At 41.4% G+C, this 12,880-nt stretch overlaps 1 protein-coding gene across 1 annotated transcript in view; it reads right to left on the bottom strand.

Moving 5' to 3' along the window:
• The window catches only part of Tm9sf3 (transmembrane 9 superfamily member 3), a 51,728-nt gene extending 38,934 nt beyond the window's left edge, over nucleotides 1–12,794 (bottom strand). The window contains exons 1-2 of the mRNA XM_050146186.1: nucleotides 12,510–12,794; nucleotides 2,814–3,009 (exon numbers count right to left, since the gene is read on the bottom strand). Of these exons, the coding sequence (XP_050002143.1) occupies nucleotides 2,814–3,009; nucleotides 12,510–12,605 (292 nt within the window). The 5' untranslated portion in view covers nucleotides 12,606–12,794. The remainder of the gene's footprint in view (nucleotides 1–2,813; nucleotides 3,010–12,509) is intronic.
• Nucleotides 12,795–12,880: the final 86 nt, after the last annotated feature.

Here is a 12,880-nt window from a genome sequence, read left to right as displayed (position 1 = left end):
GAAATCTTTAATTAATTAATAAAGAAATAAATAAATTAAAAAAGAATTACAATCTCAGATCATCAGAATTACAATCTCAGATCATCTAATAATCAAAAGGAACCAATTATCATAAAAGTAAGTATACACTGTCCAGGTGCTAGACAATTTATTAAGAACTTACTCAGTCTTAGCAGCTAAGGTGTGCAAGAATGCACTAGCCTAATAGAACTGCAGGAGAGTACAGTAGTTTGGGAATGTATAAAATTCTACAATCGGCAAACTAACTTTCATAATCTCTAATACATAAACAAGTAGAATTCAGATCCATACTATATATATTAGTAAGCACAGCAATTACCATTTCTCAAACATAAACTATATACCAGTACTTTTAAAAGTACATTATTTCACTTAACCTAACAATAATTCTATCAGGTTATAATATTCCCCATGCTTCCCAGACAAAAACTGTAAAAGATCAAAGCGACTGAATCATCTGCCTACAACCACACAAGTAGGCACAGGCAGAGCTGAGCTGTACCATGTCTGACTCTAAAACACAAGTTCTTTCCACTCCATAACTGTAATGTTCTAAGAGATAGTACCCATAATTAGAAAGTAATAAAACCAGGCCTGGCGCAAGGATGCCTAATATAGATCTGTCCTTGTACAGTTAATGCGTTTTTTCCAAATGGTCTCAATTAGCATTTTTGTCTAGCACTAGCATATTAAAAAAAAAAAAAGAAAGCTGTGCATAAAATTTGAAGTGAGAGGCATCCTACACAACCCAGACTCCAGACTATGGTTAGTTCCTTAACATAATCTCTCTAGTGACCTTCAATGCTACAAAATGGTACCAATCCAATTATCTTGATAATATCTTCTAGGTTAAAAAAAAAAACAAAACTGTTTCTGTATATATATGCTTACATGTATGCATGTGAGTTTCTGTTTATATGCATATTTATGTGGTACATATGTGTTATTTTTAAAATTTTATTTCGTATGAATATGCCTTCAGAAGAATCATTAAAAGTCAAATGCTTGATATGAAAGACTAAAAACAAATAGTAGCTAGATATAACGGTAATGAGTGTAATCCCAGCACTCAGGAGGTGGAACCTCAAGGCCAGCCTCAGCTCCATAGCAAGTTTGCAGCCAGTCTGAGTTTCATGACTCCCTATCTTAAAACACTCAAAATAAAAAACAACCAAACTGTTCACACTGAGACAGTACTGGTATGCTTTCTAGAGCACTATTAGTATGTGTGATACGTCATGAATAGACTGTCCACATCTGGGTCTCCAAAAGTGCACTCTACCTTTAAAAGTTAAGTAACAATCGGGAACACTTTCAAAGAATGATCATCTCTATCCATGAACCAAAGGAAAAAAAAAAAAGTACAGTAGCAGAAAAAAAAAAATCAATTCCTAGTAGCTGCTTCAACTGGACTACCCCAGTTAGTACCTGTTCTGGCAGTATTCAGCTGAAGGTATAGAGTTAGCTAGAGCCCAAGAACTGCTACCTTTCAGGGAGTAATAACTGGTAGTTCTTTCATGCCTCAAGTGTTTAGCTTAATCTGAAAAGAAAATAAACCTCACTTTCAAGCCCATGAAAATGGCCTCTGACTATTTATCTCCATCCCAGACGCAAGCAATTGAAAGGTTAAGAAGAAAGGAAGGTTAAGACTGCTGAAGAAATGTTTCTTCAGGCACAAAAAGCATGAGGTTTTCAAATCTGATGAAATCAGTGCACCCAAGCAGGACTTATGGGTTTATTCTCTCTCACTAGCTCCTCTCTATTAAATGAGACATGTCTACTGAATATGGAGAAAAAGAGGCTGGGTGGATATAGTACTGAGGTTCTCAAAGATCACATGTTCCAGTTTAGTTTCTTCCAATTTGTGATTAAATATTTCAATTACCTTATTAAATTAAAACATATGCCTCAGGGTATGTTTCCAACACTCATAAAATTATAGGCCACGCCACTGTGGTTTAAATTTACAACTCAATTTTATAATTAAGTCCCAAGGGTAGGTATAAAATTTACACTCATTTTCAAAACAGTAACAGAAAAAAATCTAATAAATAAGAACATAATTTAACAAACCAAAGTAACATTATCTTCATACCTCATTTCAAAGCCATCTCCCAATGCACTAAAAATATCAGAAGTCAAAATTGGAACAAACAATTTTACTACAATTGATACAGTAAAAGAAATGAGGCTGCAAACAAAGCTCCTGAGTACAAAGTCCACGTTCTATTAAAAATCAAGACCCTTAATCAAAGATCCTGCAGAACTCCAACTTCTCAGAGATGCTTTAGCCACAACGTCTGTGCAGAGAACTAATGCCTGTGCAAGAAATCAAGGCCTGTGAGGAAGCAACACCTGTGTAAGTACTCTGACACACTCCACAGAGGAACACACTAAGAGTGAACAGTCTCACAGACAGCACCAATAGACTTCCCCTCAAGCTTAACAGAGTCTGACTTAAATCTTAAATATGTGCTAAGAAAATAATTAATATGACAATAAGGAATACATTCTGAGTATACAAGTTAAATCTGCAGTTTTACACAAACTTCTCAGAACCACATATCCCTTTGGAGATCCCACAACTCCAAAAATTACTTTCTTAGGAATTTTGTGAAGGCCTTCCTTGGCCATACAAGTATATAACTAAGGGGTTTGCTGGAAAAGTACGTTTCAGAAAAACAGAGAAACATTCTAGGAACAATTTACTTCACTAAACATCCTATAATATACAACCCATAAAATAAAATTCCTGGCCCCAATGTCATCAAGGACTATTAATGTTGACTTACCTTTAAATTTAATATCCAGGCCACTAAATTCTAATTCAACTCCTTGAAGTGCTTCTCCCAAAGTTTCATGGTAATGACTGATACTTTTTTTTGACCCTACACAGAATGGAAGTGAAAAGTATTTATAGGTTTCTTGGCGATTGTGGTAGGGCCCAACAGTATTCATCCATAAAACAACTTCTTCTTTATCTTGATACTGTAAGAAGAAAAACAAGACATGTACTTTTAAAATGTCTAATTCAATTAAGTGCATTGTCTACATTCAAGATACTAAAACGACGAAACAGTAGAAACTTAATCTGAGTACCAATGCCCACACTTTCAAAATCAAGTTTCATGGCTCTTAAAATTGTATCCTAATTGTGGTCTCAGGATCCATTTTCTCCAAACTTTGTTTTACAAAAGAAAATATTTTTTAAAAGTCCAACAGCTTGTAACAGTAGGTTTATAACTATTAAGCAATGGTAAGCTCCAAAACAACAGGGTAACCTGCACAAGGAAGGAAGAAACAAAACCAACAGTTTATCAAGAACCTCATGATTCCCCCCCACACACACATACACACACAAACTAATGTCAGCACAAACAAATACAACCTTCCCTCTCTTAGTCTTTCTCACAGATACTGATCAAAGACCTAGACAAGAGACAAATAGAGCAACACTGAAACCAACACAAGAACATGCAAAGCCAATCCCGCCTGTCAAGAAAGACCTTGCATGTATTTCAATAATTATACCTCTAACCATCAGTGAATATTACACATAGCCACATACAGGCCTGGCACAGCCAACTTTATCTTTTTATGGCCCAGCAGTTGGATATGCCAAAGATTTCTTAAAATCTCTAAAATTTAAAATTCATTGCAATATTAACTATACACTATCAGATATCTTTTTAAAAAATATTTATTTTTAAATTGTGTGCATGTGTTTGTGTGTATGTGTATGTTCCTGTGTGTGCACCCTTGGAAGCAAGAGGCATCAGATATACCCAGAACTGGAGGTACAAGAAGTTGTGATGTGCCCTATACGGGTGCTAGGAACTGAAGTCTGGCCCTCTACAAGATTAGCAAGTGCTCAGACACTCTTAGGTTAACTAACCCAATGGAACAGTATTTATGAAGTACCTAGAATGTGCCAACAACCGTGTTGGCCACTGAGGATTCTGTTTTCAACAGAATATGTCCCCCACGCTACTAATCTTTTAAAGGGAACGAATCATGTAACAGGAAGATACACAACTAGCAATAACAGGAATTTCTATTTCTAGTTCTCCCACTGAAAACTCAACAATAAACACTTTCAACAAAAATCTATTATTTTTTTTTTCTTTTTTGAGACAGGGTCTCTCTGTGTAGCCCTGGCTGTCCTGGAACTAGCTCTGTAGACCTGGCTGGCCTGAAACTCACAAAAATCCACCTGCCTCTGCCTTCTGAGTGCTGGGATTAGAGGTGTGTGCCACCACCACCCAAAATCTACCATGTTTACAAACAAATTCACCCTACTCAAATCTACCAGTTTCAACTGTTTTCCTAATGATACAATTCTCTAGCCATAGAGATTCAAACCCAAGGTTCTTTGTCTTCCAGAAAACCCCTAACTACTAATCGACTCTTACTCCAAAAGCCTGCTTCTTCCTTTATGCTCATACCACTACCACCCTAATGATACTAAATGCCTCACTGTTCATGCAAGACATCATTCAAATCATCATAGAAACAAGAATCAGGTAGCACACGGCAAGTCCTAAGTTAGATATTAAGATACAGGAACAATAAAAAGATCCTTCATCATCCAGGCATGATGACACATTAATTCCAGCATTGGGAGGCGGAGACAGGAGACTCTCAGTTTCAGACCAGCCTGGTCTATGTAGTGCATTCCAGACCACACAGAGCTACACAGCCATATCCTGTCTCAAAAATAAAGAATATTCTTCCCTCCAAGTTCCCAATCCACACAAAACTATACAAATAAATGACTAACAATGGAGGAAAAGGTTCTGATTACAGAGAACTATTGTAGAAACAATAAAGGAACAATTAATACCACTTTAGCAGAGAAAGGTCAGGGGGAAAAGGAATACAGAAAACCATAAGCTGCTTCAGGTAAGTTTAGAAAACTGCTACAGCTCATCTCCACTTGTGATGTAAAGAATCCAGGGTCTGAGTCCTGACATCTCCATAGACCTCCATCCATAACTACTCCTTTTATTTGGGGGCAGGACTGACGAATCTGTATGTATGTCATTCGTTCTCCCAAAATGCACAACCACGGAGCACTAATCAAAGTACTCCTTTCTACTTGCACATCCTCAGAATTCTCCAAACAGATCAACAACCACTTCTCTCTGATCACAGTTCCAAGAATCAAAACCTATTCACCAAGGCAAAGTGCTACACTGTACAAAAGTATTTAATACCACTGGTAAACACTGAAGAAAAGGTGAACTTTGAGTTCACTGGCAATTTAGTCAGTCTGAAGCATGCACTAACTATAACAGTATTCATTCAGAGATAAAAGAAGAGGGAGCAACACTTGCAAATGGAACATTATACAGAAGTGCCCACTAAAGAGAACCTGGCCCTGGATTCTGCAAAGTCTGTAGAAGTATTATATGCAACTTTAGAAAGTACCTTTGAGATAAACCTCAATATACATATTCTTTAGAAATAAAAAAAAATCTGAACATAATTATTTCTTTAAAGTAAGACAGTCATTTACTTTATATACACTGAAACAGTTTAAGGGTTACAATGTAGATTAAACCCACATTCTGAAATGAAGTTATCATTCTGAACATCTGTGAAGCCTTGACAGGCTGCTAAAGTTGTGCTGCATGAGTCAAGAACTGGAACAAAAAACCATGCACATTCTCGGGTCTAAGATGCTCTTTAGGAAGAGGCCTAAGGTAGCAGCCAGAAACACAAAGTTGCAGGTGAACTGCAAGAACTGTTAACAAGTGTCTCACTGCAGTCTAAGCCTCTGGGAACAGGGCTCAGGGAGTAACAGAACCACTGGAGGTGCAGGTGAGCGCTAAGGCACAAACAATGCTTCACTTTTCCAGGGTTCATTTTATGCAGTCAAACACAATGAACGGAAAATGTTTATTACTTCATTCCAGATTTTATTGACCCTGAAAGTAAGAGGTCCCAAGACAAGGTTAAGAACTCATTTTCACTGAGCATAGTGGCACATACTAATCACACGCTCAGGAAGTTGTGTCAGGAAGGTTATGAGTTTGAAGCTAGTCTAAGCTACATAGTGAGACTCTCTCTTAGTAAAACTGGAGTTTCATCTTCAGAGAAAAAAAAATGTTTAAAGATATCTTGAAGCTCAAAGAACCGAAAGGAAGATTTTAAAGAGCCTTATTAGGAGATGGGGAAGCCTTTTCTCCCCTCAAGCTGCAGACAAATTCTCTAAGCTTCCCAAGTCTGTAAGAAGGCTTTTCTTTCATTAATCTACCTGTTCGAAATCTATGGTAAAGGCTGGTCTAGCTCCTTCCCAAAACATGCCAAGAAGTCTAAGCACACACTTAAAATACTTTGCTTAGAAAAACTACACTGGGCAACGGCACTGAGAAACCGGATATTAAAATGTACCTGGGGGAAGGACTGTCAAGGAAGCATAGCAGAAGTTTGCTAGCACAGCAGTAATTCCTTCCATCTCAAGCCTCTGGAGGAAGCGAGCACAAGAGAGGAGAATCCAGCTTCTTCAGTCTTCACCTGGTCACTCCAGCCTTGAGAAGACTCTCAACTGAAGCACTACGTCCGCACTGCCCAAGGACACAGTTCTCCTTTCCTTTTGTACCTGACCTTTTCCCTCCCTCTCCCTGCAATCCACCACGCCCAGCTTTTCTCCAGCTAGTCAAATTCTACTTGCCCTTCAGAAGCACTGAAGGCTTCTTTCTCAATTCCTCGGGTAAGGCCTTAACCAGCCATCCCTAGCACAGCATGAGCTAATCAGCTCTGTAACGGCACCACACTAGCTGCCGTTTTCTAATGCATGCAGGAGCTAGGCACAGTTCTAAATAAAGTCTTTATGTAAACATGGAATCTTCTCAAAACTCTGTGAGATGGGCCATATTACTTCGCCTATTTTACACATTCAAAACAAAAACAAGAGAGACTTTACACAATTTGTCCAAGCCAGGAGTGATAAGACACACCAGTAAATCACATCCTTTGGAAGGCTGAGGTAGAAAAGAGGTAAATTTGATGTCACATCAGGCTCCAAAGCAAATTCTAGGTCAGCCTTGGCTACCTAGCAAGGCTTTGTTTCATAAAGTTATTCAAGCTTATATAATTATTAGTATCAAGTTTACAACTCAGGACTATACTTTTGCTGACTTATAGGCAGCTTTATTAACCAAAAATAAATAAATAAAAGAAAGTATAACTGTACAGAGCAACAACAGTGTACAGCATTCAATGCCAAACTTTTCATTTGAGACGTCAATCTACCCCAAAGGAAAAAACTTCAGATACTACTTACACTCTATTCTCCAAAGTCAAAACCGTCTTCTCAAGCACTCATAGTGTTGGGTCCCGATTATTCTGCTTATGTTTGAGATGCAAACCCCAAAACTTTCTTCTCTGACAGATGTCATCAATCCCCCCAGGAGGAACACTGATAAAGTGTTGCTGACCTCTTTATAAAACATGAATAAAGAAGTCAGAAATTTGCTGCCCACTAAGGACCAAGAGCTCAGAATAAGGCAAAATGCTGCCTTTCATTTTACAGGAAAGAAACATGTTGATTTAAAATGTTTTTACCAAAAAAAAAAAAAAAAAAAAGCAAAATCCATCTCTGCTAGTACTTCAGAATTTAGTTTCAAACGCTTTTCAGTTATTTAAAACCACACATAAGGATGCTAATGCAAATAAATTGGAAATGCAGTTTTGAATCATAGGTTGAGATAACCACTTTTTCTTAAAAGAGCTCTGCTCTAAACATCCAGTCCATCATTAAGTATGGCCCCAAGCAGGACCAAGTGCAGCATGTCCTACAAACCAAATCTGCATCAGCACACTCAAAGCTCCGAGGGTAAATCTTCAAACACGGTCCTAATGTTCCTAATGTTTCTTTTGACAGAGACTAAGACAAAGGCTGATTTGCCAAGCATACAAATCCTACTTCGGAGGCCAGAGAGCTGATCCAGTGGTTAGGAGCACTTGCTGCTCTTGAAGAGGCTTCAGGTTCAGTTCTCAGCACCCATAAGGCAGCTCACAACCAGCTCTAGTTCCTGTTCTAGAGGCTCTGATGCCCTCTTCTGGCCTCCATGGGCACTGCATGCACATGGTACCTTTTGTTTACATACAAGCCAAACACCCATACACAGAAAATACAAATTAAGTCTTCCTTAAAACCTTTTTCCCATATCATTCTGTGGTACAATATAAAATGTTTTCAGCAGAGCCATCCTAGGCACAGGTGGGGTCCTCCCCTTATCAGAAGTACTGAAACTACAACTACAAAGGACTACAAAGAAATGGGGTTCCAGGAGGGAACCTAAAGATGCATGACGACGACTAGGAGCTAACATAACGAATGGTCTGGTTTTGTTCACTGTGCTTTAAGCGAGCTTCATGCTTCCAGCAGAGTATCTTTGTCCCTAGCAGGTACTTAATTATTCAAGTCATTCAGTAGACACTCGCTAAGTATTCCTAGGACTGAGCACAGTCACAGAGTGTATGTAGCAGGTGTGAAGGACACAATGACAAAACATAAAAATCCCCAAGTGCTTTTCACCCACTGAGCCATCTTCCTACCCCATTCACTTACTTTAAAAGCCTTTAAAGGGGGCAGTCTTACTACTTAGCCCTGGCTAGTCTGAAAATCACAAGAGATCCAGCTGCCTGTTTCCCAGTGCTAGGATTAAAGGTGTGTCCAACCACATCTGGCTTTAAAAGACCTGTTGATGACCCCTCAGTCATGTAATAAGAGGCTATCTTTAGTGAGTAGAAGCATTCTTTAGTTTTAATTTCAAGCAGTATGTCCTATAATCTACAAGTCCAACTTTTAAAAACTAAAAGTAGCACATTCTCCAGAAGTCAACAGCACATTTCCTTCCCATTATTTTTCTAGGAATATCAGAACAACTTTGGATACATCATCACACAAAGACTACTGGGGGCGCGAATACGGCTCAATGGGTAGAGGTACTTGTTGCTAAGCCTGATAACCTGAACGTCAGTTCCAAGTCTACATGGTAGAAATAAAGAACCATTTCCCACAAGTTTTCTGCTGGTCTCTCTATGCCCACTGTGGCACATACACTCACCCACCCAAACCACGGGAAAAAAACCTAATGTAAAATCATTAAAAACAAAACAAAACAAAAGAATACTACATGGATCAAATGGCAAACTAAATCCTACTTAAGTAGCAGATACAGAAAAGGGGAACTTTGGGGGAAAGCAGTAAGTCTTCATTCCTTCTTAGAACCAGCTACTAATCTGGGGGACCCATCACAAAAATTAAACTATGTAGCTAGGAATAATGACACATGCTAGTAGCCTCAGCTATTCAGAGAGCCAAGGCAGGAGAATCACTTGAAATCATGAACAGCTTGGCCAATACTGACACCCCATCCTCATAAAAGCAACAACAAAGAACTGGAGAGATAGCTCAACAGTTAAGAGAGCTAGTTAACTCTTCTATGGCTTGGTTCCCAGCACCCACACTGAGTGTGGCCCACCACCACCTGTAACTCTAATTCCAAAGGATCCAACACCCTCCCATGGCCTCCAAGGGCAAACACACACATGTAAACACACTCTGATACATGAGCATGCATAAATAACAAATTTTTACAAATAAAAATAATCAAAAAGCATTAAGAAAGAAAGAGTGCTGTGCAGTGGTTGCCCGCACCTTTAAATCCAGCACTTGGGAGGCAGAGGCAAGTGGCTCTCTGAGTTCAAGGCCAGCCTGGTCTACAGAGTGAGTTCCAGGACAGGCTCCAAAGCTACAGGAAAACCCTGTCTCAAAGAAAGAATGAAGGGAGGAAATGAGGGAGGGAGAAGACCCTTTGTTTAAAAGTAATTTCAAGATACTTCTAAGTGGGCAATGAAACAAGGAAGTACAGTCCTGCATGACTGTTCACACCACCCACTGTACCCAGGAGCTAGCCCTATCCCTTCTTAATGCTAGTACAAACATTTCTAACAACACAGTGTGGACCTAGGCTCATCCTCACCTTGGACCTTTCTTCATGCACCTAAATGTTCTATTCCATGTCTTACAGTACTGTTTAAAAGAGAATGAGCTACAGAGTACATTACCTGAGTAGACTAAAGACATTAACGTGGCCTAGAAAGGTGGCTCCCGTTGGTAAAGTTCTCTTTCACCCACATGAGAAAACAGAGGAGGTGGTACACACCTGTAATCCCAGCACTTGGGAGGGAGAAAGGAGGGTTCCAGAGGCTTATTGGCTAGTCAGTCAAGCCTACTGAGTGAGCTTCAGGACCAGTGAGATAACCTCTCAAAAACAAAGGTGGAAAGCAACTGAGGACACACTTAACACTAACCTCTGACCTCCACATATGCACACTCACACACATACAAACACACACACAATACATATATACAAAAACACAAACAATTTTTTTTTCAAAAGACTTATTTACTCGTAGAACGTGTGGAATCATGTCCTGCCTCTCTCCCTACGGAGTGGAAGCTCCTACACATGACCACCACTCTAGACCTGTTTCCTTATCTGTTAGAAGGGTGCATCATATGCCTCCCATGGTTATTTATTTGGGGGTTCTGTTATTTCCAACTGGGGCTTTGCATGTGTTAGGAAAGCACACCACAAGCTACTTCTCCAGCCTTCACAGGGTTATCAATACACACTTACTGTGAGTCAACATATAGGGATCACTGACAACAGGACCAAGCACATGCTATTTCAAGTTGTATTAGCATTACATCTGTGATGTCTTAATAGAACGTGCTCTAAGGGGCAAGTCTTAGCTTCTGAAAGCTGTTGTTTAATTAATAATTTAATCCCACAAGTGTTTTTTAAACACCTACTCAGCATTCTTCCCCTGACAATTAGCAGTTCAGAGCACTTGTTGCTCTTGCAGAGTTCCCAAGTTTGGTTCTCAGCATTCATACTGGGTGGCTTATAACCAACCACCAGGAACTCAAGTTCCTGGGGATGTGGCACCCTCTTCTAGACTCTATACGTAATGCGCACACATTCATGTTGGCAACACAGTCACAGAAAACAAAAATCAACTTTAAAGTGTTTTTCATGGACATTGCCACTTACATATTAAATTTGCAAATTATGCCACTTTTTGTACACTTACAATTTATTAAATTATAAACTAGGACTTCCCTCTTCATAGCAGTATAAAATACAAGATTTTAAAAAGTAGAATATAAATTTGTATGTCTATATAGTGGAACTGTAACTTATTAAAGTTCAGGATTTTACATAGGAACTGAAGTACTAAAAAATTATCAAATGCTACCTAAAATACTGAAAAAAATGATATTTGCCGGGTATTTAAAAGAAATCAAATCACTCCAATATGTACATGGCCTGTACAAAAATATTACCTTTCATAAAATCTAAGACAAGTTAACTGATAGAAAAGGTAGTTTCCACTTAACTGCTTAAAATCTGAACAAAATTATCTTAAAGAATCACGACTGTCACAGAAAAACATGCTACCAGTTCAGTGTTTCTCTGAAGAAAAACTTACACATACACGCCATTAGGTTCTGGCTAAAAGAAGTCAGCTAATCCAGGCCATAGAGCAGCGAGAATGTCCTCGCTTCGTCACCGAGCAGTAACAACCGGACATTCTCAATATCTTTCAAATTTAGTAATACACAACTTCTCAGGCAAAAATCCTATCAATAAAAACAAGCATTCGCCAAGCAACCTTCTAGGTTTATCGTACTTTTCTTGCTTCCCGGAGTCTACCATGGGGTGGGGGGGCACAGCGTTACAGCTCTAGGTGAAAGTCACTCAAAGAGTCATTAAATCCAAGCTTTGATGTGAAAATACAATTAAATAAACCGCCAATCAACTTCAGACCAAATGCAAAAGTGAGTGGGGGTGTGGCCTGAGTGCTGGGTGACTTAAGGGCCCCTAGAGTCAGAGCTGCCCCAGTTAGAGAGACCGACCACCCGGATGTACTCTGGGGACTCGCCGAGCGCGGACAAAGTTACAGGAAAGGCCTGAGGACCTAGTGCGTGCAGAGTGAAGACGTGTCCACGCGTAAACCGTTCACGCCTCCGGTTCACTAAAGCTGTCCCCCCACCCCAGGGTTTGAATCCGGTTCGGACGGGAGGGAGAAGGATGGAAAAAGGCCGGAGCGGGCCGCGAAGCGATGGGTATTTCCTGGTTGACAAGCGCCTGGTGATCACGGTGCATCCATCTTCCGCCGTGCTGTGTCCCACAGCATCCAGTTTCCCCGGGTCCAGAGCCCGCGACTGGGCGACCCCCGATCCCCAGCCCCGAGAGGCGAAGCCGAGGAGCAAGGCCCAGGCCGCCGGGGGTGCTCGAAAATGCCTCCTCCTCCCAGCTCCCGCGGATCCGGCCCCGCCATGCCCAACCGGAAGGAGCACTCGGCCGGCTGCAGGGCTGCACCGGGCCTCCAGGCCGCGCCGGGCCTGGCGGGGCTGCAAGCGGGGGAGCGGATCGGGGGCGGCCGCGCGGCTCGCTTCGCCTCACCGTGTGTTCGTGCTCGTCAGACCGAGCCCGGGGCAGCAGCAGCAACAACAACGCGGCGGCCGCCGCCACGCCAGGAGCGCCCGGCAGCGGCCTCATCCTCCGCGCTCCCACAGGCCGGGCGCCGGCCCACCGACTCCTCCGCCGCCGCCGCCGCCGATTCACATCCACCAGGCGCGGACAGACGCACGGGGCCCGGGCCCAGCCGCTGCCTCCGCCGCCGTCACCGCCCGCTCCGTGCCGCCCCCGCCCCCCGGCCTCCGAGCCTCTTCCTCTGACTCAGCCACGTCATCCGGCCACCCCGGCACACGCCGGAAGTCCTCCCGACGCGGGGCCGCAACCGCCGCCGGCGCGTGCAGGCCGTGGGCCCGAAG

This window comes from Alexandromys fortis, unplaced genomic scaffold (genome assembly GCF_014885135.2).
Source record: "Alexandromys fortis isolate MF-2015 unplaced genomic scaffold, M_Fortis_MF-2015_v1.1 scaffold_16, whole genome shotgun sequence".
Classification (NCBI taxonomy): Eukaryota; Metazoa; Chordata; class Mammalia; order Rodentia; family Cricetidae; genus Alexandromys; species Alexandromys fortis.
The sequence above is the reverse complement of the archived record's forward strand: the minus strand, read 5'-3'. Positions and strand labels throughout refer to the sequence as shown.